General features: G+C 36.6%; 1 protein-coding gene across 4 annotated transcripts in view; it reads left to right on the top strand.

Annotated features, from left to right (window-relative positions):
- Positions 1 to 27,415, top strand: part of Slf1 (SMC5-SMC6 complex localization factor 1) — a 107,476-nt gene that overhangs the window by 42,111 nt on the left and 37,950 nt on the right. For 3 of the 4 annotated variants that reach the window (XM_063281458.1, NM_001106400.1, XM_063281459.1), the window contains 8 exons: positions 351 to 494; positions 1,249 to 1,392; positions 3,507 to 3,641; positions 4,516 to 4,569; positions 5,556 to 5,714; positions 6,454 to 6,617; positions 15,478 to 15,606; positions 16,375 to 16,540. In XM_063281458.1, the coding sequence (XP_063137528.1) occupies positions 351 to 494; positions 1,249 to 1,392; positions 3,507 to 3,641; positions 4,516 to 4,569; positions 5,556 to 5,714; positions 6,454 to 6,617; positions 15,478 to 15,606; positions 16,375 to 16,540 (1,095 nt within the window). Of the gene's footprint in view, positions 1 to 350; positions 495 to 1,248; positions 1,393 to 3,506; positions 3,642 to 4,515; positions 4,570 to 5,555; positions 5,715 to 6,453; positions 6,618 to 15,477; positions 15,607 to 16,374; positions 16,541 to 26,942; positions 27,081 to 27,415 lie in introns of all 4 variants that reach the window. The other variant, XR_010063587.1, reaches the window with a different exon arrangement.

Genomic DNA, 27,415 nt, shown 5'->3' with positions numbered 1-27,415 from the left:
AAGAATTATAGAAGAGTGCATGTTCTTGGTAAAAGATTTTGACATCTGAAAGCTTGCATATCAGCTTATATTTTTAGCCTGTAAACTGAGCATATTTCTCAAATCTGAAAGAAAATAGTTTGTAATACTCTACTCTGAATTAAATAAGCAAATTCACTAAGTATATTTGGTAACTTACTGTTTGTAAAATGTGCCAAACTTATGCATATGTTTCTGACTTGTTTGTATAACAAGGATGTATTAAAACTCACTTTACATAAATCTGTCCTCCTGAATTTTTTTTATTGTGACTTCCATTAGTTGTGTTGAAGCTATATTTAACCCAGAGTATAATTTTTATACGCATGCAGAATAAAATGGGAAATCATAATGAAAATGTTAATGATAAGTTTGTTCTGAGTGAACATCACAAAAAGAAATTCAGAGACTTCAGAAAAGATATGAAATCTATTAAAAAAACAAATACATTCAGAAGACGTGCACATGAGAATCAGGTAAAATTTCATAAGTTAAAATATTCATTTTAATCTTACAGATCATTTCTAAATTAACCAAGTACAATGTGAGTCATGAAATTTCTTGCAAAGTATATGTACCAAAGTGATATAAGACATTTATTTATGTAGTGTGATTTTATAGGCAGAAAAAAATGTCTAGCTTGGGAAAGAAACAGTCTTGGCAACTTTTAAGCCACCTCTGTGTCATTTCCTAACTATATCTTTTCCATTTTACACAGGAGTATCCCTTACTTTGGAATTTATTGTTTTACATGAATGTAAATTAGAATGTAAATGTAATTCTACTTGCAAGTAGAATTAAATGAATCCCAAAAATAGTTAGCTATGACTGTTAATATGTAGGTTAATTATTCATGGACATTTCCCTTACATACTTGTTTTGTTGTTTAACTGTGCTACACTTTTAAACTTCATCCAGTTTGGTGTTCATAAACATACGGGTTTCTTTTTTACCATAAGGACAGTGTTTGTCACCTGTTCTCCATGATGTTTAGCTGGTTTCCCAAATGTTGTGGGTTTTTTTTTTTGTTTCTTTGTTTGTTTGTTTTGCTACTGTATACATACTTGCAATTGGACAAGCTTTTTCTGTTGCATAGAGCAGAGCTCTGTTGATTAACATGTTATAATTATATAATTATACTTATATTGTAATCCTCCCAGTCCCTTGTTTTAACCTATTTGGATTTTGTAACATTTAATTCTGATTTGTTTAATTGTGGTCAAAATGCAGAAAGAAACTAAGAAAAAAGATAAAAATGTCCAAAGGAGTTACATTTTAAGGAAAAAGAACATAAAAGAAGGTTATTGCAAAACTGACGATGCCCATGACACAACTAGAAGTACATTAAAAAAGCGCTGGAGCTACAGAGACCAGGTGAGACTGTAGACTGTACAGCTTCATTTTTCGTTATAGCCTGGGCAGGTAATCTGATGAGTAAAGTTGCTTGCTCTATTAAAGTCTATATACTTAAGAACAACTCTTGATTTAGGCTAGTATTTATAATCAACTGTATCTATAGTAAAATAGTTTTTATATGAATATTGAAGAAAATTTGGGCTAATCATGATTCTCAAGCTCTTTTTTCATAAATTATACAAAAGGAAAAATAATCTAGAAGAGAAGGTGAATTTCCTTTTTAACATTTTAAATAATTTTGAAATTATAAGTACATTTTTTCTTTTTTTTTCTGCCTCCAAACCCTGTCATTTGCCTCTCCCCATTCTCCTTCAACCTCCCTTTTCACTAATTATTTACTAATTATCACACACATATATTATACACACATATATATATGTATATAATATATTATATATGTATATAATATATAATATATAATATATTTAATATATTAATACATAATATAATATATATTATATTTTATATATATAATATAATAATATATAATATAATATAATATATTATATATAATATATTATATACATATAACTAGCTATAACCTCTTCCATAAAATGTTACTTATTGCATGTATGCCTTTAGGACTGACATTTTGTCACTGGGAAGTTCCCCCATTCAGTTTGTCATAGCCATTGGTGTCTCCCTTTTCCAGTCATGTTTAGGCAGTCATGTTAGTGAAACTTTATGGGTGTAGCTTCTGATGCTGCTAGGAGACACAGTCTCACATAAACTTCCTGATCCCCCTAACTCTAAAATGTTTCCACCCACTCTTCCTCGAAGTCCTCTGAACCTTGGGTGTGTTTTGTAGGTGTATCTTTTGGTACTGAACTCTACAACTCTGCATATTGATTATATGTGGTTTTCTTTAGTGGTCCCTGTCTGTTGCAAAGAGTTTTCCTTGATAAAGGGTGAAAACTACCCCTGTCTGAGGGTATAAAATTGCTGTAGGAATTATGTTGACTTAGTAAGTTAAAGGTATAGATTCTTCTCTAATAACCCTGACTTCACTAGCACTGAGAGGTTATGTAGGTTTCTAGTTCTAGGTATAGTATGCCTCTTGTTGAATCAGTCTTAAGTTCAATTAGACAGTTGTTGGTTCCTACCATAATATGCATGCCACAGTGCATCCTTAATATTATTGTGCTATGCTTTTCACTGGATAGGACTATTGATTGATTGCCTCCCTCCTTTTGAAGCTTACATAGAATTTCTGAAGTGTATGATGTCTTCAAAAATAGGGACTTAGCATCCATCTCTTAGAGGGTACAGATAACCAAGGGCAATAGGAGTGGGCTGTATGTTTTAGAAATCTCGGGAACAGCCCTGGCCATCAACTCAGAAGAGTTCTTCTCATGTCTGGTATTGGGTTTTTGTTGGGTGTCTGAAGGCTCTTGGAGGAGCACTGTTGTGGCTGTTTTTTAAAATGAAAAACACTACCTTAAACTACATTTGTACCTTTTTTGTAAAATCTCTCCAAATATGAATGTTGTTTCTACTCTCATTCTTTTCTAGTAGGATACAGAACCATTTTATTATAAAATTATTTGTCTTTTAACACAAATTTTTCATAAATAAGGTTTTCTAAAATATAACTTTGTTTTACATTCCAACCCAGAATATGTGTATATAGATTGAATCTTCTAAATCCAAATATCAAAAGCCTGAAATTCTTGAGAATCCAATGCTTTTTAGTGACACGTGATGTTGAAAACTTCTGATATAAAGCAGAAAGCTATGCCTTACTTCCTTATGAGCAAAGGAAAGCATGCTAGAAACACTTGAGTAGTATATAAAGTTACTCCCGGGTTATGTACATAGGAAGTATAAAGAAAATAAATTAATATTGTGTTTCAACTTGGGTTTTTCAAATGAAAGATTCTTTCATTTGTAGCTCATTGGTCTAGCTCTCTGATAAGCACAGGGTCCTGAGATCAAAAACAATCCGAAGAAATCACACATACAAATACCAAGTAATATTTTGCAAAACAAGTGGGTTTTCTGTAGTCTTGTATTTTTATGTGTATTAAATACTATTTTTAGTGTAGTACCTAAAGTTCTTTGCATGTATGCAGAAAGAAATGAAGAATTCTCTTCTTACTGATTGTGCCAAAGAATCAGAGACCAAGGATGTCAAGGCAAATGTGGATCTCACGGAAGTAAAAAATGCCTTAAAGAGGCAGATACACAGAGACATATATAGAGCTCAGGTAAAGCTTATTGCATTAATAACCGTTCTTTAGGTTAGGATGGAAGTGGCTGGTCTGTATGTTGGAATTAGGGGTTGTTTTAACTCAGAACCTTGTTGTCTAGTGGCTGCTGGGATATGCGACTAGATACTTGTAATCTGCTATTTGCAACAGTCTAGTTTGTAGCACTACAGCCTTTGAGGTAATGAAAGGATTTAAAAATAGAAGACTATTAAAGTAGGAGCCCCTCTTTTTCTTTTATAATCCTAGAGTAGAAACCAGACAGTTATCACTCTTGGAATTTATAACGTTTTAGTAACAAAATTCAATTTACTTTATAGCTTCATGAGCAATTTATGTTTTTCTTTGCCAGTTACCTTTTTGTATTATTTTCCATTGACTGGATTATTGAGGATCTTTGTATAGCTTTCTTGAATCAGGATGTCATCTCCTTTTATATTTGCTGCAGGTTTTTTCATTATCACCTTTTCTGAAAATTTACAAGTACAAATATTTAAAACAATGCAAGTTTTTGTGTGATTGTTGAGAAAACTTGGCTCACTTTTTTTCACCCCTTTAGACTCTTATATAAAATGGTCTGTCCCTTATATTTTTAACTTTTAAAGTACTAAGGACAATAAACAACTTCAGATTTCTAAAGTAAAAATTACATGAACTTATTAAGGAGATAACTGAACTGTTTTGTTCCTGAGAATATTATTATCCTGAAATGATAAAAGTTACTAATTTGAGCCAAAATGAGTATCACATTAATTATAGCTATTAATCTGTCCTTGAATCTATTTTGAATGTTTGTCTAAGGTTTTGTGCTTTGTAAGCTGAAATATATTTTCAATTTAAATTGTTAAAATTTAATTATATGGTTGTTTTGTAGGCAGTCCGATACAACTGCATTAGAGTAGATAAACAGCCGGTATACAATGTAGAGGTAAGGGGCTTGGAGTTGGATGGTGATTGGGGCAAAAAGAGAAATGGTAATTTATTGCTTGTAATTAGAAATGGGGTTGAGAAGCATTATTCTATTGTAAAACATTTTCAACATAGCTGTCAATAGTGTTGAGAAAAATTAAAATATACATGGTGTTCATGATAGGTGAGATATATATTTTTTCATATTTTATAACTTTTATAAAGACTATTTCTCTGTTAAATTCTTGTTCTAACACTTCCAAAATATTTTATTTTCTTTATCACCATTCATTTTCAAAAATGGATTGTTCTATTCCTGTGATCTTTAGAAATTTTAATCTTTAATTTTGAAATTTAAGAGTCATATTATGACATTTAAACTTTTAACTTTTCAAAGTTCCACAACACATATACAAGCTACTAACTTTAGTTATTTCCATTGTTAGAAATATTTTGGCCAAGGAGGAATGTTTTTTTGAAACACTTCAGTTACATTATGATACTTTCATAATTGTTACTATATCCAGATCTGTGTTGTGTATTTGGTATAGGGTTTCTCAGTGGCTTTGAGCTTGTAATGTATGTTCTTGCTAATTGATCTCCAGAGATCTACATCTCTACACTACATCCCTAGCACTAGGACTAAAAACATGAACCATTATTGGGTTTTTGTTTGTTTGAATATGGGTTCCAATTATCAAACTTATATCCTCAAGTTTGGAAGGCAAGCACTTGATTTTTAAGATTTTTTTAAAGGAATATTTTATCTTACTGAAAAATAACGTAACAGCTAATAACATTATTACATGTCTTCTAGTTATAAAATACAGTAGTGCATATTATTTGTTTTGGGTCAGAAAAGCTTAAATGTCATGCAGTCTATCAAGTAGTACGAATAGGAGTCATCTATGTTACAGATGAGGAAATGAGAGTCTTTTATTTGGTCAAAATCTGATCTCAAAGTTCAACTTTTCTTCTTTCAGACATAAAATTATTTTTCCTTAGGTTAAAAATGCAGAGTTCCCCAGAGGAATATTAAATTTAATTGAAAGCCTCATAGAGGGACAGTTCTTTAAAGAAGCCATTGAAGAGCTTTCCTCTTTGCAAGCCCATTATGTCCCTCCAGTGTGCCTTCTACATGCCCTACTAGAGAATGTTCTGCAGGTAAGGGTACCTTGTGCAGTGAGAAACTTTTGAGATTCTTTTTTTTTTTTCTTCGAAGAGTGCTAAACTGTGAATATTTTAATGATTTTTTAACCCATTTTTTCCACTCAATATTTTCAACTATATTCAGTTACTATGTTATGTGGCAGCATATTATCGTCTCAAAATGTCCTAGGAACGTTTCTCTTGAAAAAAGAAAAAAAAGGAAACAAAAAGATGGTTAGAATATATTGTATGAAAAGAAATATTGTTCCGTAGAAAAAGGAAAATAAATGTTACCTGATTTTATTTTCTGTGACTATAAAGTAACGTAAATGCTGGATTATGGTGATCTAAAATGCTTCTAGTAAGAGTCATTTTATTGTGGTATACAGGCTAAGTGACTGTAGTTCATAGGAGTACTTAGTGGCAGCTGTGGAGAATAGGCTTTCTGTCATGTTCAGCAGGGTGCTGGTTTATACCACAGCAGCTAGAAATTGTGCTGCAGGAATTTTAAACATGAGCAAAGCTGGTATATAAAGAGTTTCTACTCTGACTTCATTGAAATTTATCTTTGGGAACTCTATTGTGACTGTCATCATGTTATGAAAATTTTATATGTGCTACCCTAACAGTTAAGATTTTCTGATGTGTTGTTCACAAGGGTAGGCTAGAATTACTACTCTAGTTTTACACTAAATTAATGGATAAAACTGTTAACTGTTAACATTATTCTATTTTTATTTATTTTCAATAATAGGATAATATAGATACATTTTCTGGTCGATACTTTCATATATTATCAGCTCTTCTTCATCTGCATCCTCCTTGGAAGTCACCAGCCATGTCAAGATACTACTTAGAGCTATTTCAGTGTCCAACTTGTATGAAAGGAGCCTGGCCTCTCGTGGAGATGCTCGTCAGGTATGTCCTTTCATACGAAGACATTTTGTCTAATATGTGATTTACTATGGTATAGATACTAATTTTTAAAAGTGTCTTTTCATACTTTTAGAAAAATATGAATGCTTGATTTTGTAGTGTAAAATTATAAACAGGACAAATTATGTTGATCATGTTTGTCAATATTTTAAATATACTAAGTATTTGAAATAGACTTCAAATAATGACAACTTTTAAATTTTTTCCAAAATTCTCAATTTGAATATTTTTCAAGGAAAAAGTTATTAAGTGTAAGTATCAAACAAAGTTTAGTCATAAAAAGCATAAATATCATTATATGTGATATCTATTTTAGGGGTTTATTTTACTATAAGTAGACATTTGATTTTTTTAACCAGGACCTATTGTTTTCTAGCTATGTCTTTATTCTACACATGTCACTTCTCTAGGCCGTTGTTTGGTTTTTGAGTATTTCCACGAATCTTTCCTATTTTCTCTAGCTAGACTCATTATTTTATGATTTCTACTATAACTTTTATTTGATAGTCTTCCTTTACTGGGAACACTTGTTTTGTTTATGTATTGTCAAATTTATTTTACATAAAGGAGAAAAGATTACGTACATCTTTGTAAATTCCTTGAGTACATACCCAGGTTTTGTTACAGCATAATTGGGAAGAAGAGTATCTCAAGAGTACTGAGTATAGAGGAGCTAAGTATTAGTCTTTTTGCTATAAGCACTTGAGCCTGAGTAAGCAAAGTGCTTTGCACAAGAGCAGGAGTACCTCTGTTCCGTCCATTGAACTTAAGTTGTAAAAAGCTGGTACGGCCAAGAAGTGGTAGCCCTTGCCTTTAATCCTAGCTCTCTAGAGGCAGAGACAGGTAGATCCCTGAGTTTGAGTCCAGCCTATTCTTTGGAATCAGGTTTAGAATGGCCAGACCTACACAAAAAAAACCTTATGTAAGGGAAAAAAAAAAAGGGAAATTGGTATGCTACTATAATCCTAACCACTGAGTAGGCAGAGAATGGAGAATCACTGGAACTTGCTGGCCAACTAATCTTACTGCATCACTGAGTTCTGTATTCATTAACAGTCTGCATTTTAAAATTAAAAACTAAGTTGGCAAATGATTGAAGAAGATAACCGACATCAACCCTAATCTGTACATGCACTCAAACACATACACAAATATATCTTTAAAAATATACTGCATACAAGAAACATTCCTCAATGACAAAGACAGATACTACTTTAGAGGAAAATGCTGGAAGTCCTAGTCAGAGCAATCAGACAATAAAAGGAGATCAAGGGGATACAGATCGGAAAAGAAGAAGTCAAAATATCACTATTTGCAGATGATATGATAGTATATTTAAGTGATCCCAAAAGTTCCACCAGAGAACTACTAAACCTAATAAACACCTTCAGCAAAGTGGCTGGGTATAAAATTAACTCAAATAAATCAGTAGCCTTCCTCTACATAAAAGAGAAACAAGCCAAAAAAGAAATTAGGGAAACGACACCCTTCATAAAAGTCCCAAATAATACAAAATACCTTGGTGTGATTTTAACCAAGCAAGTGAAAGATCTGTATGATAAGAACTTCAAGCCTCTGAAGAAAGAAATCAAAGAAGACCTCAGAAGATGGAAAGATCTCCCATGTTCATGGATCAGCAGGATTAATATAGTAAAAATGGCCATTTTACCAAAAGCAATCTACAGATTCAATGCAATCCCCATCAAAATTCCAATCCAATTCTTCAGAGAGTTAGACAGAACAATTTGCGAATTCCTCTGGAATAACAAAAAACCCAGGATAGCTAAACCTACCCTCAACAATAAAAGGACTTCAGGGGGAATCACTATCCCTGAACTCAAGCAGTATTACAGAGCAATAGTGATAAAAACTGCATGGTATTGGTACAGAGACAGACAGATAGACCAGTGGAACAGAATTGAAGAAACAGAAATGAACCCACACACCTATGGTCACGTGATTTTTGACAAAGGAGCCAAAACCATCCAATGGAAAAAAGATAGCATTTTCAGCAAATAGTACTGGTTCAACTGAAGGTCAGCATATAGAAGAATGAAGCTCGATCCATGCTTATCACCCTGTACAAAGCTTAAGTCCAAGTGGATCAGGGATCTCCACATCAAACCAGATACTCTAACTAATAGAAGAAAATGTGGGGAAGCATCTTGAACACATGGGCACTGGAGAAAATTTCCTGAACAAAACACCAATGGCTTATGCTCTAAAATCTAGAATCGACAAATGGCATCTCATAAAACTACAAAGCTTCTGTAAGGGACACTGTTGTTAGGACAAAACGGCAACCATCAGATTGGGAAAAGATCTTTACCAATCCTACAATTGATAGAGGATTCATATCCAAAATATACAAAGAACTCAAGAAGTTAGACTGCAGGGAAACAAATAACCCTATTAAAAAATGGGGTTCAGAGCTAAACAAACAATTCACAGCTGAGGAATGCCGAATGGCTGAGAAACACCTAAAGAAATGTTCAACATCTTTAATCATAAGGGAATGCAAATTAAAACAACCCTGAGATTTCACCTCACACCAGTGAGAATGGCTAAGATCAAAAACTCAGGTGACAGCAAATGCTGGTGAGGATGTGGAGAAAGAGGAACACTCCTCCATCGTTGGTGGGATTGCAGACTGGTACAACCATTCTGGAAATCAGTCTGGAGGTTCCTCAGAAAATTGGACATTGAACTACCTGAGGACCCAGCTATACCTTGCTTGGGCATATACCCAAAAGATGCCCCAACATATAACAAAGACACGTGCTCCACGATGTTTATAGCAGCCTTATTTATAGTAGCCAGAAGCAGGAAAGAACCTAGATGCCCTTCAACACAGGAATGGATACAAAAAATGTGGTACATCTATACAATGGAATATTACTCAGCTATCAAAAAACAATGACTTTATGAAATTCGTAGGCAAATGGTTGGAACTGGAAAATATCATCGTGAGTGAGGTAACCCAATCACAGAAAAACACACATGGTATGCACTCATTGATAAGTGGCTATTAGTCCAAATGCTTGAATTACCCTAGATGCACAGAACACATGAAACTCAAGATGGATGATCAAAATGTGAATGCTTCACTCCTTCTTTAAAAGGGGAACAAGAATACTCTTTGCAGGGAATAGAGTTGCAAAGATTAAAACAGAGACAGAAGGAACACCCATTCAGAGCCTGCCCCACATGTGGCCCATACATACACAGCCACCCAATTAGACAAGATGGATGAAGCAAAGAAGTTTAGGCCGACAGGAGCCGGATGTAGCTCTTTCCTGAGAGACACAGCCAGAATACAGCAAATACAGAGGCGAATGCAGGCAGCAAACCACTGAACTGAGAACAGGACCCCCGTTGAAGGAATCAGAGAAAGGACTGGAAGAGCTTGAAGAGGCTTGAGACCCCATATGTACAACAATGCCAAGCAACCAGAGCTTCCAGGGACTAAGCCACTACCCAAAGACTATGCATGGACTGACCCTGGGGACTCTGACTTCATAGGTAGCAATGAATACCCTAGTAGAGGCACCAGTGGAAGGGGAAGCCCTTGGTCCTGCTAAGACTGAACCCCCAGTGAACTAGTCTATGGGGGGAGGGCGGCAATGGGGGGAGGGTTGGGAGGGGAACACCCATAAGGAAGGGGAGGGGGGAGGGGGATGTTTGCCCGGAAACCGGGAAAGGGAATAACACTCGAAATGTATATAAGAAATACTCAAGTTAATAAAAAAAAAAAAAAAAAATGTAAGTAAGAAATACTCAAGTTAATAAATATATATATATATATATATATATATATATATACATACATAAAAACAAGCCTCAACAGATACAAGAAGATTTAAGTAATCCCAAGCATCCTATCAGATCACCATGTTCTAAGGCTAGAAACAATAACAACAAAAACAACAGAAAACCCACACATATGTGGAAGCTGAACAACTCTCTATTCAATGATATCTTGGTCATGGAAGAAATAAAGAAATTAAAGACTTCCTGCAATTCAATGAAAATTATGACATAGCCTATGCAAACTTATGGCACACAATGAAAGCAGTGCTAAAAGGAAAATTCATATAGTAAGTGTCCTCCTAAAAAATTGGAGCGATCCTACACTAGCAACTTAACAGCATACCCCACTGTCCTTGGACAAAGAGAAGCAAACTCATGCAAGAGGAGTAGAAGGCAAGAAATAGTCAAACTCAGGGCTGAAATCAACCAGTTAGAAACAAAGAGAAGGATACAAAGAATCAAGAAAAACCAAAAGCTAGTTAATGGAAAATTCAAGAAGATAGATAAACCCCTAGCTAAACTAACTAAAGGGCACAGAGACAGTATATAAATTAATAAAATCAGAAATGAAAAGGGAGATATAACAGCAGAAACTGAGGAAATTCAAAAAAATCGTCAGATCCTAGTGCAAAAGCCTATGCTCAACAAAACTGGAAAATCTAGACGAAATGGATGAATTTCTAGACAGATACTGCATACCAAAGTTAAATCAAGAGCAGGTAAACTATCTAAACAGACCCATATCCTCTAAGGAAAGTGAAAAAGTCATTTAAAACCTCCCAACCAAAAAGAAAGCCCAGGGTCAGATGGCTTTAGTACAGAGTTCTTCTACCAGACCTTCAAAGAAGAGCCAATACCCATACTCCTTAAACTATTCCATAAGATAGAAACAGGAGGAAGACTACCGAACTCATTCTATGAAGCCACAATTACTCCGATATATAAACCACACAAAGACCCAACGAAGAGAATTTCAGACCAACTTCACTTATGAATATTGATTCAAAAATGTTCAATTAAATTCTAGCCAACCATATGCAAGAATACATCAAAACTGTCATTCACCACGAATAAGTAGGCTTTATCCACCGATGAAAGGTTGGTTCACTTTATAAAAACCCATTAATGCAATCCACTATTTAATCAAACTCAAATGAAAAACAACATAATCATCTCATTAGATGTTGAAAAAGCATTTGACAAAATACAACACCTCTTCGTTTTAAAACTGTTTGAGAGATAAGGAATTTAAGGCCCATACCTAAACATAGTAAAAGCAATATACAGCAAAGCAACAGCCAATATGAAATTAAATGGAGAGGTACGTGAAGCAATCCGACTAAAATCTTGTATAAGACAAGGCTGCCCACTCTCCCAGTATCTATTCAATATAGTTCTCAAAAGTTCTAGCTAGAGCATTAAGACAGCAAAAGTAGATCAAAGGGATACAAATTGGCAAAGAAAAAATAAAGATATCACTATTTGCAGATGGTGTGATAGTATATATAAGCAGCCCCAAGAATTCTACCAGAGAACTTCTACAGCTGATAATTTCAGCAAAATAGCCAAATATAAAGTTAATTCAAACAAATCAGTAGCCTTCCTTTGTACAAATGAAGAACGGGCTAAGAAAGAAAGTAGTGAAACAACCCCCTTCACACTAGCCACAGATAATATAAAATATCTTGGTGTGATTCTAACCAAACAACTGAAAGATCTGTGTGACAAGAACTTCAAGTCTCTGAAGAAAGTGAAGACAACCTCAGAAAATGGAGAGATCTCCCATGCTCACTGATTGGTAGGATTAACATAGTAAATGTGGCCATCCTACCAAAAGCAATCTACAGATTCAACACAATCCCAATCAAAATTCCTTCACAGACCTGGAAAGAACAATTTTCAGTTTCATATGGAAAAACAAAAAACCCAGAACAGCCAAAATAATTCTTAGCAATAAAAAATATTCTGGGGGGGGATCATCATCCCTCACATCAAACTATAGAGCAATAGTGAGAAAAACTGCATGGTATTGGTACAGGGACAGACAGGTTGACAAATAGAATAGAATTGAAGATCCAGAAATAAACACAGACAGGTATGGACAGTTAATCTTTGACCAAGAAGTCAAAACTATACACTGGTAAAAGATAACATCTTCAATAAATGATGCTGGTTTAACTGGCAATCTCTATGTAGAAAAATGAAAATAGAACCATGTTTGTCACCTTGCACAAAGCTCAATTCCAACTGCATATAGGATATCAACATAAAACCAAAGACACTAAATCTAATAGAGGAAAAAGTGGAAAAGAGCCTTGAACTCATTGACACCTTGGTTGGGAGGGGTGAATTTCCTAAACAGAACTCCAGTGGTGCTGGCTCTACGATGAAAAATTGAAAAATGGGACCTGATGATGCTGAAAGGCTTTTTTTTTTTTTTTTTTTTTGTAAGACAAAGGACATGGTCAATAGGACTAATTGGCAACCTACATATTGGGAAAAAAAATTTCACTATCTTGACATTCAATAGAGGACTGATAATATGCTAAATATAAAAAGAAACTAACCTCAAAAAAAAAAAAAGACAATAAAAAATGGCATATAGAACTAAACAGAATTCACAACAGGAATCTTGATTGGCCAAAAAGTATTTAAAGAAATGTAACAGTCCTTGTTCATCTGGGAGATGCAAATCAAAGCGACACAGAGATGCTACCCTACACCAGTCAGAATGGCTAATATCAAAAACTCAGGTGACAACACATGCTGGTGAGGTGTGGATGCTGGTGGAATTAGAATCGTGTAAAACCACTCTGGAAATCAATCTGGAGGTTCCTCAGAAAATTGAAGAGAGATCTATCTGAAGTCCCAGCTATACCATTCTTGGGCCTACACCCAAACATTCCACAGGGGCACTACTATCTTCATAGTGGCCTTATCTGTTATAGCCACATGCCCGACACCACCCAGATGCCCCACAACAGAAGAATGGATACAGAAAATGTGGTTCATTTACACAATAGAATACTATTCACCTATTAAGAATGAAGACATTGTGAACTTTATAGGAAAGTAGATGGAACTAGAAAATATCCCGAGTGAGCTAACTCACACACAACAGGATATGCATGGTATGTACTTACTAACAAGTTGATATTAGCCAAAAAAGTACAGAATACCCAGGAATCAGTCCATGTAACTCAAGAAGGTTAAGAGCCAAAGGGCCCAAGTGAGGATGCTTCAATCTCTCATGGGAGGTCAAAGAAAGCAGAGGGCAGAGAGGGAAGGAATTGGGTGGAAAAGGGGAGGGGCAGGGGCAAGTCAATGGGGAACATGGTCTGGTTTGGGCAGAGGAACAGTAGTGAATCCCTGAGTGCCAGCAAAATGAATGGAAATATGCAGCCTTGGAATTAGGGAGGTCGGGGACCCTCTAGAATGTACCAGAGACCTGGGAGGTGAGAGACTCTCAGGATTCAAAGGGAGGGACCTTAAGTGAAATGCCCAACAGTGGGGAGAGAGAGTCCAACTCCAGTAGAAAGATGGCATCAAAGATGGAGGTATGGGGTTGCGTTCCCACAGTCTACATTTCTGAACCAGAATCGTTCCTGTTTAAAAGTGCTACATGGATAAAAATGGAGAAGAGCCTCAGGCTATGGTGGTCCACTTACTGGACTAACTTGAGATCCATCTCAGGAAGAGGCTTCAAGGCTTGACACTATTACTGATGCTATGGTTTGCTTATAGACAAGAGCCTAGCCTGGCAGGTCCTCTGAGAGGCACAACAAGCAGCTGAGTAAGACAGAAGCAGATACTTCTATCGAACTATTAGGCTGAAATCAGGGACCCCTGTGATTGAATTAGGGAAATGCTGGAAGAAGCTGATGTAGAGGGCAACCCCATAAGAAGACTAGCAGTCTCAACTAACCTGGACCCCTGGGATCTCTCAGACACTGAGCCACCAGCCAGACACCAGCTGATATTAGGACCCCTGACACATACATATAGCAGTGGACTGTCCAGTTTGGACTGAGTCAGAGAAGATGTGCCTAACTAACCCTTGAAAGACTTGAGGACCCAGGGAGTGAAGAGGCATAGAGGGCAGGGCTGGCCACATCATCTTGGAGACAGGGAGAGGAAGAATGGGAAAAGAAATTGTGGGAGGGACGACTGGAAGTGGAGGCAATGACTTTATTGTAAAAAGTAGTAGTAATAAATACACACACACACACACATACACACACACACACACACACACACACACACTTCAGGATCTGGAGAGATGATTGCTCAGGAGTTCAGACACTTGGCTCGCAATCTTCTGTGACTTCACTTTTAGGGGATCCAGTGCTCTTACCTTTTTCTGACCTCCATGGGCACCAAATACACAGATGGTTGCACAGGCATACATGCAGGCAGAAATATACACACATAAATTTAACAAATGTGTTTATTTAACAAGTACATCAAGTGCATGCAGGCATTTACCATAGAACTGGGCTAACCAGCGCTTTCTTCAAGTGCACAAGCTAATTCAGGTGCACAAGCTAATTCAGGTGCACAGTAGAACATAGCAATTATCTTTGAAGTTTTGTTGTATATGATTATGACAGATGCAGATAAAATATTGAATTTTGAAAACTCTAAACTTTGAAGCCATTTACCCTCCTTTATTAAGTAGTGGAAATGAAAATAATCATGGATAAGGAAGGATACTATAATTAGTACTATAAACTGAAATTATAGCTCATAATTTGCATCAAAAAGACTTGATGAAATTCCTGGTTGATTGATGAAATTTTTGTTCTTATCTGTGAAATAGACAAAGAGAGAACACTGGTAGTTCTTAAAATTTACCTTGAGACCAGAAAAACTGTTGGTGTTAAGACCTAAATCTTTTAAATATGCCATGATTTAAATTTAAAGGAAATATTAATAATATTGTGTTGAAATTACCTTTAAATTTGTTGAAGGTTTTATTAAAATGATTCAGTGACTTTTTTATGAACTCTATTATTGGGTTCATATTTTTCAGGTCTTGTCTTTTCAATGAAGGTTTCTGCCATCAAATATCAGAAAACATTGGTTCTAAAGTGGCCCATCTTACACTGCTCAAGTTCTTCTTTAACCTACTTGAAAGTGAAGTGCGGCATTTGAGTCAAAAGTAAGTTAATCACAAATGCCTTTCAATAGTTTTGTTGTTTAAAATATATGAAGTCTCCTACTTTGCTTCTAGATATATATCGTTTCCATTTTCAGACACAACCCAGTGGTAGTGAAGGTTTGCTTATGTCTTTTTTTTATTTTCTCCTCACTTCATATTTTTATTACTCTTCATTTGATAGAATATGTATTTTGGGAATTTCTTTGTATCTCTAAATGTGATATAAAGCCATAAAAATACCGAAAAATAGCATTCAAAGTTGGTCCATCTTTGTTGCTCAAGTTTTTTTTATTGAAACTAAAGCGTGGCATTTGAGTATATATTACTGAATTTTATTTAACTTAGACCATTTTCTCTATTGGTATATCTATGTTTATGTGTAGATAACACTGCACATGTGTGTACATGTATATGGAGACCAGAGGTTCAATATTGAGAGTCATTGCTCAGTTGTATCCATGTTGTTTATTGAGACAGAGGTCTGTTGTTGTCCTGGAGTCACAGAGTAGTGACCAATAAGCCCTAAGGACCTGCCTGCCTCTCCTTTCTAGCACTGAGATTCTAAGTGGTCTCCACAATGCCTGCTTAAATAATATACCCAGCCCATGAGGCCATTTTTAATATTTTATCCTTAGTCATGTGTTGTGTCATGTTTATTATGTATTATCACCTCAAAAATTGACAACATTCTTGTCCGATCAAAATAATCAAGTAACTGCCATGATTAAATTGGCCTAATAATTTAATATTTGTTTATATTTTCATTAGGTTATGTGACTGGTCAGATTCTCAGAATCTAAAAGTAGCAGAAAAGGCAATTCTTCATGAAATTTTTTGGTCAGGAAGTGAAACTTCAGGACTTTTGACAAAACCAGTAAATATGCTTTTGGAATGGACTATTTATTCTCACAAGGAAAAATGCAAGTCTAATGATGTAAGTCGGATTCATATACAAAAAATATAGTCTATGGAAAAAGCAGTTAGCTCTCTTTGTCCGTAGGTTTCACAAATATGGATTTACTGAGTGCATATAAAAATATTCAGAAAGGTTTCATCTCTACTGAACATGTACAAATTTGTCATTATTAACTCATCAGTGTGCTATAGTAACATAACATTTAGATTATATTATTTACTGCAAGTGATGTATAGACGATTTGAAGCATATGGAAGGATGGAAACTATATGTAGGCATCATAATTTACAGCAGGACTTTCTGGGTACCTTGCAGTGATATAAATAATGACACAGAGGCTTTTTAATATGTTATAGCTTAGGCCTTTTAGTTAGAGGTTCTCCCAGCTGCTCTAACTTAGCCTGACTGAGGAGCCTATATTCTGCCCCGTGCCTAGTTCTAGGTTTCTGCTCTGGTCTGTCTGTTTACTTCTATGTCCTCTCACAAACATTCAGCCTCCCTATCTCTTCCCAGAAGTTCCACCCTCCACTTCCTGCCCAGCTGTTGGCTGTCAGCCCCTTTATTACAGCCAGTCAGATACAAATCTACATTTTCTTAGGCAAGAGAGAAAGGAACAATACCAAGATCCTGCCATCATTTAGCTCTCATCTGGTACAGAATTAACATTGAATATACAAAGACAATGTATACCCCAACAACAATATGGAACATAAGAGTTTTGAACATATATCGATTTGGAGAAGTATACATTTTTTAATCTGTGGTATGTGTACTAGAAGTAATCTAAGGAGCAGATACTGGTAGAAGAATTTAGAGAACTTGACAAGGAATGATACCCATTATAAACTGTTGTCTGAGGTCAATAGAGGAGGAAAATTGCCACGCATTATGTAGAACAATTGTATGAGAGTATAAAGGGGAAAAAGATAATATTTTGAGTATATCATAGAAACTATTAGTTGTCTTTCAGAATAATCTGCCTTTGGTGCCTTATTGCCTACTTTTTTAATATGCCAATTTCATACTTTTTAATCATTTATTCTTTCATCTATCTTCTCTAATTCTTGCATCATTTTCTTTTTAGTCTCTGTTTCTAATACTTCTATTTAGTAGAAATTACTTTTGGAGTACAATTGACCTTCATTTCATATATTTAATACTTTAATTTTGGGTTTGATTGTTTTTTAATAGTGTTTTCTTTTATCAACTTTGATTTTTTTTTCTTTCATATATATAGTAGTAAGGATTGAACCCAAGAGCTTCTTTTTATGAAAGCCAAGCAGTCTCACACCAGATAGTCTCACCAGTCCTCCAGAGATATGTAGTCCTCAGTTTTGCAAGTGAATGATGACATGTTATTATGACTGGGCTTTGTTTGATTGGTTATATTTCTCTGATAACTTCTAATAGTGAGTTATAGTGAAATATCATGTTTTTCTGCTTTATAGAATTTATTGACCATTTCCTTTGGGCCCTAAAGGATATCAGGTTGCAAGGATGTGTTTTTACTATACTTTTATAGTATTCTCTGTCACCCACCAGTAGTTTGTTACCAACCAAATCTGCTTGTTAATTATTATTTAAGTTTGTTAAACTTAAATTACTGATTTCTGGTCTACATTTTTACAGGGCATTGGGCGTGCTTTCCTATACTTTGTAGGTTTTCTTCATTTTTTAAAACAGCTTTGTTATATATATATATATATATATATATATATATATATGTATGTATATATATATATATATGCATATGTGAACACACAATGGGAAAACACTTGCAGATAATCTCTTCAACAAAGGAATGTTATCCAAAATAAGTATTTAAAGCCTGTTACAAGTGCTTTATTTAAAATGACCCAAGTCAAATTGGGGATCATTATAGAAATCCACACCAAAATATAGAACATATCTCACCGTGGGATATTTACTTTTCCATTAATACATTTATAGTACAACCCCTGTACTTGGTGCTTACAGGATATTACTTGAAATTCAAAAGAAATATTCTAAGAGCCACATGACCAGGACATCTGCCACAATATAGTATTTCTATAGATGACAGCAAGCTGTATATATGAAATATTAAACATGTGGTCATCTAAAGAAGACTTATGCTATTATAATCTCAGTTAACATGTAGTGGAGTTGGGGAAGTCTCACAAGACTCTATACAGAGATGAAGACCTATTGGCAATTATGGCTGCTAAGTGAGTGAATCAGTCTTTTTCAGTGAAAAGTCCTGGATATGTTGTTAATACTTAGTGGGCAGCTCTAAACAACTATACATAGGAAGAATACTAGATGGACTTGGTATGATAAGGAGATGTGATCATAGACTTGGTGGACTGCAAGCTGGAAGCCCAGAGTGAGGATGCCAGTCTGAGAGGTTCTCATAGGTTTGCCTCTCTTGGTATCTTCATGTAGGATGCAAAAGGCAAGAAAGGCCTTTATTGTCTCGCTTTAAGAGGATTTAGTCTACTGGAGTAGATTCCACCTCAGAACTTGACTTTGTGGGACATTATTAAGTCCATGACACCAATAAACATAAATATTTTGTTGTTACAGAAATATAGAGATTAAAACAACGTATTTTTCATCAAGTCAAACAGAAAACACAGTAAAATCAATAAGTATTACTGTTTTTAAGCTCAGGAAGATATATAGTGTCATCACTTTGTTGGTAAGAATAGAAAGATAAAGGTTAAAAATCCTGTGGCTTTAACTTCCTCACTTTACGGGTATCCTGTTCACTGCTCCTCTCCCACCTGAGGCTTTTAAGAAAAGTACTGAAACATGTTATACATGTTATACTTTAAATCAGAAGTTCAGATTGTTTGTAGTACATCTACAGTAATATATAGTTACTGATTTTTTTTTTTTACTCTTTTTTTTTTTTTTATTAACTTGAGTATTTCTTATATACATTTCGAGTGTTATTCCCTTTCCCGGTTTCCGGACAAACATCCCCCTCCCCCCTCCCCTTCCTTATGGGTGTTCCCCTCCCAACCCTCCCCCCATTGCCGCCCTCCCCCCATAGTCTAGTTCACTGGGGGTTCAGTCTTAGCAGGACCCAGGGCTTCCCCTTCCACTGGTGCTCTTACTAGGATATTCATTGCTACCTATGGGGTCAGAGTCCAGGGTCAGTCCATGTATAGTCTTTAGGTAGTGGCTTAGTCCCTGGAAGCTCTGGTTGCTTGACATTGTTGTACTTTTGGGCTCTCGAGCCCCTTCAAGCTCTTCCAGTTCTTTCTCTGATTCCTTCAACGGGGGACCTATTCTCAGTTCAGTGGTTTGCTGCTGGCATTCACCTCTGTATTTGCTGTATTCTGGCTGTATCTCTCAGGAGCAATCTACATCCGGCTCCTGTCGGTCTGCACTTCTTTGCTTCATCCATCTTGTCTAATTGGGTGGCTGTATATGCATGGGCCACATGTGGGGCAGGCTCTGAATGGGTGTTCCTTCAGTCTCTGTTTTAATCTTTGCCTCTCTATTCCCTGCCAAGGGTATTCTTTTTCCTCATTTAAAGAAGGAGTGAAGCATTCACATTTTGATCATCCGTCTTGAGTTTCGTTTGTTCTAGGGATCTAGTGTAATTCAAGCATTTGGGCTAATAGCCACTTATCAATGAGTGCATACCATGTATGTCTTTCTGTGATTGGGTTAGCTCACTCAGGAGGATATTTTCCAGTTCCAACCATTTGCCTACGAATTTCATAAACTCGTTGTTTTTGATAGCTGAGTAATATTCCATTGTGTAGATGTACCACATTTTCTGTATCCATTCCTCTGTTGAAGGGCATGTGGGTTCTTTCCAGTTTCTGGCTATTATAAATAAGGCTGCGATGAACATAGTGGAGCACGTGTCTCTTTTATATGTTGAGGCATCTTTTGGGTATATGCCCAAGAGAGGTATAGCTGGATCCTCAGGCAGTTCAATGTCCAATTTTCTGAAGAACCTCCAGACTGATTTCCAGACTGGTTGTACCAGTCTGCAATCCCACCAACAATGGAGGAGTGTGCCTCTTTCTCCATATCCTCGCCAGCATCTGCTGTCACCTGAGTTTTTGATCTTAGCCATTCTCACTGGTGTGAGGTGAAATCTCAGGGTTGTTTTGATTTGCATTTCCCTTATGACTAAAGATGTTGAACATTTCTTTAGGTGTTTCTCAGCCATTCGGCATTCCTCAACTGTGAATTCTTTGTTTAGCTCTGAACCCCATTTTTTAATAGGGTTATTTGTTTCCCTGCGGTCTAACTTCTTGAGTTCTTTGTATATTTTGGATATGAGGCCTCTATCTGTTGTAGGATTGGTAAAGATCTTTTCCCAAACTGTTGGTTGCCGTTTTGTCCTAACCACAGTGTCCTTTGCCTTACAGAAGCTTTGCAGTTTTATGAGATCCCATTTGTCGATTCTTGATCTTGGAGCATAAGCCATTGGTGTTTTGTTCAGGAAATTTTTTCCAGTGCCTATGTGTTCCAGATGCTTCCCTAGTTTTTCTTCTATTAGTTTGAGTGTGTCTGGTTTGATGTGGAGGTCCTTGATCCACTTGGACATAAGCTTTGTACAGGGTGATAAGGATGGATCGATCTGCATTCTTCTACATGTTGCCCTCCAGTTGAACCAGCACCATTTGCTGAAAATGCTATCTTTTTTCCATTGGATGGTTTTGGCTCCTTTGTCAAAAATCAAGTGACCATAGGTGTGTGGGTTCATTTCTGGGTCTTCAATTCTATTCCATTGGTCTATCTGTCTGTCTCTGTACCAATACCATGCAGTTTTTATCACTATTGCTCTGTAATACTGCTTGAGTTCAGGGATAGTGATTCCCCCTGAAGTCCTTTTATTGTTGAGGATAGCTTTAGCTATCCTGGGTTTTTTGTTATTCCAGATGAATTTGCAAATTGTTCTGTCTAACTCTTTGAAGAATTGGATTGGTATTTTGATGGGGATTGCATTGAATCTGTAGATTGCTTTTGGTAAAATGGCCATTTTTACTATATTAATCCTGCCAATCCATGAGCATGGGAGATCTTTCCATCTTCTGAGGTCTTCTTCAATTTCTTTCCTCAGTGTCTTGAAGTTCTTATTGTACAGATCTTTTACTTGCTTGGTTAAAGTCACACCGAGGTACTTTATATTATTTGGGTCTATTATGAAGGGTGTCGTTTCCCTAATTTCTTTCTCGGCTTGTTTCTCTTTTGTATAGAGGAAGGCTACTGATTTATTTGAGTTAATTTTATACCCAGCCACTTTGCTGAAGTTGTTTATCAGCTTTAATAGTTCTCTGGTGGAACTTTTGGGATCACTTAAATATACTATCATGTCATCTGCCAATAGTGATATTTTGACCTCTTCTTTTCCGATCTGTATCCCCTTGACCTCCTTTTGTTGTCTGATTGCTCTGGCTAGAACTTCAAGAACTATATTGAATAAGTAGGGAGAGAGTGGGCAGCCTTGTCTAGTCCCTGATTTTAGTGGGATTGCTTCAAGTTTCTCTCCATTTAGTTTAATGTTAGCAACTGGTTTGCTGTATATGGCTTTTACTATGTTTAGGTATGGGTCTTGAATTCCTATTCTTTCCAGGACTTTTATCATGAAGGGGTGTTGAATTTTGTCAAATGCTTTCTCAGCATCTAATGAAATGATCATGTGGTTCTGTTCTTTCAGTTTGTTTATATAATGGATCACGTTGATGGTTTTCCGTATATTAAACCATCCCTGCATGCTTGGGATGAAGCCTACTTGATCATGGTGGATGATTGTTTTGATGTGCTCTTGAATTCGGTTTGGCAGAATTTTATTGAGTATTTTTGCGTCGATATTCATAAGGGAAATTGGTCTGAAGTTCTCTTTCTTTGTTGGGTCTTTGTGTGGTTTAGGGATAAGAGTGATTGTGGCTTCGTAGAAGGAATTCGGTAGGGCTCCATCTGTTTCAATTTTGTGGAATAGTTTGGATAATATTGGTATGAGGTCTTCTATGAAGGTTTGATAGAATTCTGCACTAAACCCGTCTGGACCTGGGCTCTTTTTGGTTGGGAGACCTTTAATGACTGCTTCAATTTCCTTAGGAGTTATGGGGTTGTTTAACTGGATTATCTGTTCCTGATTTAACTTCGATACCTGGTATCTGTCTAGGAAATTGTCCATTTCCTGAAGATTTTCAAGTTTTGTTGAATATAGGTTTTTATAGTAAGATCTGATGATTTTTTGAATTTCCTCTGAATCTGTAGTTATGTCTCCCTTTTCATTTCTGATTTTGTTAATTTGGATGCACTCTCTGTGTCCTCTCGTTAGTCTGGCTAAGGGTTTATCTATCTTGTTGATTTTCTCAAAGAACCAACTTTTGGTTCTGTTGATTCTTTCTATGATCCTTTTTGTTTCTACTTGGTTGATTTCAGCTCTGAGTTTGATTATTTCCTGCCTTCTACTCCTCCTGGGTGTATTTGCTTCTTTTTGTTCTAGAGCTTTTAGGTGTGCTGTCAAGCTGCTGACATATGCTCTTTCCTGTTTCTTTCTGCAGGCACTCAGCGCTATGAGTTTTCCTCTTAGCACAGCTTTCATTGTGTCCCATAAGTTTGGGTATGTTGTACCTTCATTTTCATTAAATTCTAAAAAGTTTTTAATTTCTTTCTTTATTTCTTCCTTGACTAGGTTAACATTGAGTAGAGCATTGTTCAATTTCCACGTATATGTGGGCATTCTTCCCTTATTGTTATTGAAGACTAGTTTTAGGCCGTGGTGGTCCGATAGCACGCATGGGATTATTTCTATCTTTCTGTACCTGTTGAGGCCCGTTTTTTGACCAATTATATGGTCAATTTTGGAGAAAGCACCATGAGGAGCTGAGAAGAAGGTATATCCTTTTGCTTTAGGATAGAATGTTCTATAAATATCCGTTAAGTCCATTTGGCTCATGACTTCTCTTAGTCTGTCGACATCACTGTTTAATTTCTGTTTCCATGATCTGTCCATTGATGAGAGTGGGGTGTTGAAATCTCCCACTATTATTGTGTGAGGTGCAATGTGTGTTTTGAGCTTTAGTAAGGTTTCTTTTACGTATGTAGGTGCCCTTGTATTTGGGGCATAGATATTTAGGATTGAGAGTTCATCTTGGTGGATTTTTCCTTTGATGAATATGAAGTGTCCTTCCTTATCTTTTTTGATGACTTTTAGTTGGAAATTGATTTTATTTGATATTAGAATGGCTACTCCAGCTTGCTTCTTCTGACCATTTGCTTGGAAAGTTGTTTTCCAGCCTTTCACTCTGAGGTAGTGTCTGTCTTTGTCTCTGAGGTGTGTTTCCTGTAGGCAGCAGAATGCAGGGTCCTCGTTGCGTATCCAGTTTGTTAATCTATGTCTTTTTATTGGGGAGTTGAGGCCATTGATATTGAGAGATATTAAGGAATAGTGATTATTGCTTCCCGTTATATTCATATTTGGATGTGAGGTTATGTTTGTGTGCTTTCATTCTCTTTGTTTTGTTGCCAAGACGATTAGTTTCTTGCTTCTTCTAGGGTGTAGCTTGCCTCCTTATGTTGGGCTTTACCATTTATTATCCTTTGTAGTGCTGGATTTGTAGAAAGATATTGTGTAAATATGGTTTTGTCATGGAATATCTTGGTTTCTCCATCAATGTTAATTGAGAGTTTTGCTGGATACAGTAACCTGGGCTGGCATTTGTGTTCTCTTAGGGTCTGTATGACATCAGTCCAGGATCTTCTGGCCTTCATAGTTTCTGGCGAGAAGTCTGGTGTGATTCCGATAGGTCTGCCTTTATATGTTACTTGACCTTTTTCCCTTACTGCTTTTAATATTCTTTCTTTATTTTGTGCGTTTGGTGTTTTGACAATTATGTGACGGGAGGTGTTTCTTTTCTGGTCCAATCTATTTGGAGTTCTGTAGGCTTCTTGTATGTCTATGGTTATCTCTTTTTTTAGGTTAGGGAAGTTTTCTTCTATGATTTTGTTGAAGATATTTACTGGTCCTTTGAGCTGGGAGTCTTCACTCTCTTCTATACCTATTATCCTTAGGTTTGATCTTCTCATTGAGTCCTGGATTTCCGGTATGTTTTGGACCAGTAGCTTTTTCCGCTTTACATTATCTTTGACAGTTGAGTCAATGATTTCTATGGAATCTTCTGCTCCTGAGATTCTCTCTTCCATCTCTTGTATTCTGTTGGTGAAGCTTGTATCTACAGCTCCTTGTCTCTTCTTTTGGTTTTCTATATCCAGGGTTGTTTCCATGTGTTCTTTCTTGATTGCTTCTATTTCCATTTTTAATTCCTTCAACTGTTTGATTGTGTTTTCCTGGAATTCTTTCAGGGATTTTTGTGTATCCTCTCTATGGGCTTCTACTTGTTTATTTATGTTTTCCTGGAATTCTTTCAGGGATTTTTGTGTCTCCTCTCTATGGGCTTCTACTTGTTTATTTATGTTTTCCTGGGATTCTTTCAGGCATTTTTGCGATTCCTCTCTGTAGGCTTCTACTTGTTCTCTAAGGGAGTTCTTCACGTCTTTCTTGAAGTCCTCCAGCATCATGATCATAAATGATTTTGAAACTAGATCTTGCTTTTCTGGTGTGTTTGGATATTCCATGTTTGTTTTGATGGGAGAATTGGGCTCCGATGGTGCCATGTAGTCTTGGTTTCTGTTGCTTGGGTTCCTGCGCTTGCCTCTCGCCATTAGATTATCTCTAGTGTTACTTTTTTCTGCTATTTCTGACAGTGGCTAGACTGTCCTATAAGCCTGTGTGTCAGGAGTGCTGTAGACCTGTTTTCCTCTCTTTCAGTCAGTTATGGGGACAGAGTGTTCTACTTTCGGGCGTGTAGTTTTTCCTCTCTACAGGTCTTCAGCTGTTCCTGTGGGCCTGTGTCTTCAGTTCAACAGGCAGCTTTCTTGCAGCAGAAAATTTGGTCTTACCTGTGGTCCTGAGGGTCAAGTTCGCTCGTGGGGTGCTGCCCACGGGCTCTCTGCAGCGGCAGCAACCAGGAAGACCTGTGCCGCCCCTTCCGGGAGCTTCAGTGCACCAGGGTTCCAGATGGTCTTTGGCTTTTTCCTCTGGCGTCCGAGATGTGTGTGCAGAGAGCAGTCTCTTCTGGTTTCCCAGGCTTGTCTGCCTCTCTGAAGGATTAGCTCTCCCTCCCACGGGACTTGGGTGTAGAGAACTGTTTATCCGGTCTGTTTCCTTCAGGTTCCAGTGGTGTCTCAGGCAGGGGTCCTGCAGCTCCTGGGCCCTCCCCCATGGAAGCCCAGAGGCCTTATACAGTTTCCTCTTGGGCCAGGGATTTGGGCAGGGGTGAGCAGTGTTGGTGGTCTCTTCCGCTCTGCAGCCTCAGGAGTGCCCACCTGACCAGGCGGTTGGGTCTCTCTCTCACGGGTTCTGGGAGCAGAGAGCTGCTGCGGGCCAGGATCCACGGGTGTGGGACTTCCGGTAAACGCAGAACGTGCCCGGTCCTAGAGGAATACTGCTTCCGTGTGTCCCAAGCTCACCAGGCAGCTTTCTTGCAGCAGAAAAGTTGGTCTTACCTGTGGTCCCGAAGCTCAAGTTCGCTCATGGGGTGCTGCCCACGGGCTCTCTGCAGCGGCAGCAACCAGGAAGCCTGATTTTTTTAATTTATGTATTTAAATTATGGATTACCGTGTCTCTTTCTCTCAAGTACACATCAATTTTATTATTTTGGCATCAGGTCGTCTGTTATCATTGCAGGGAAAACATGACAGTAAAGAGAAGCCTAACAAAGAAAGCTTCTACTTCGTAATAGAACAAATTGCTTTGTTTCATAGGGTCAGTTGTTTTAAACAGAATTTCTAAGTATATAGGATTCAAAGCAAACCAGAACATAAGAGGCATCACCTTCCTATCCAGAAAACCATAAGACAGTACTCCATAGTGCGTATTGCACTACAGTGATCCACTGCTGCAGGAATGGCATCGGTTGAGAGGTCTACTGGATATAGGTCACAAACCCATATTTGACCAAAAGATAAAACAACTAGTGCCAATAAATATGTAAGTAAAGATGACCAGAGTAGATCAATAAATTTCTCAATGTACGATGACTTAAGCTACTTTTTATTCATCAAATTCACTAAAGTGTACATTGGTTTTTCTGCACAGAATAGACATTTAAATTTATACTCTGATTTTCAATTTTAAAATTACAGCCTCTTTGGATTATCTGCATAAGTTCGACATGCTGTTTACTGTCACTACTTCTGATTAAGGGAAAGTTTTCTATAATTAAAATCACGAAATGTGTAATAGATTATTTTATTTCCAAGTTATATTTAGTTATATTTTCATTGATAAACTTAGAGTTTTAATTAATGCCTGGCAGGAGAAAATCATATTATAACACCGCAAACATGCTGGTTGCTGACTAAGAAAAACAGGATCCCTAGGGTTTTTTTTTTTTTTCAGGATACAGAAGGCATTTGAAAGGCACAGCATACTGCAAGTTGCTTGCTTTCTTCTATTCCTGAGAAAATTGCTATCAGTAGGTACACGATATGTATCTGTTAGGTTAAGAAAGCTCAAGTTCCTGTATCCTCACTCATGGTAAGTTTACTTCCCAAGGCTGTAGAGTTGCTTCACATCCAGGGACATTTGGACTCTTGCCTGTTTGTTTTTTCCTTTCATGTCCCACTAGAACAATGACTTAAACAATATTGTCTACTGCTTATGAAAAACTGGCCAATCAATACTTTAGGCTGATATCTGATAGAGCTGCCTAAATGATAACACCATGGTTTTATATAATTTTCTGAAATATAAAATCTTAATTGTAGTCAATATTTAACACACAATTCCTGAAGGATAATGACACTAAAGTGTGATACATTGAAGCTGGATCTTACCAGCCTGTTATATTCAAGTAGCTGTATTATATTTTC

The sequence above is a fragment of the Rattus norvegicus genome, chromosome 2 (assembly GCF_036323735.1).
Source record: "Rattus norvegicus strain BN/NHsdMcwi chromosome 2, GRCr8, whole genome shotgun sequence".
NCBI lineage: Eukaryota > Metazoa > Chordata > Mammalia > Rodentia > Muridae > Rattus > Rattus norvegicus.
The sequence above is the reverse complement of the archived record's forward strand: the minus strand, read 5'-3'. Positions and strand labels throughout refer to the sequence as shown.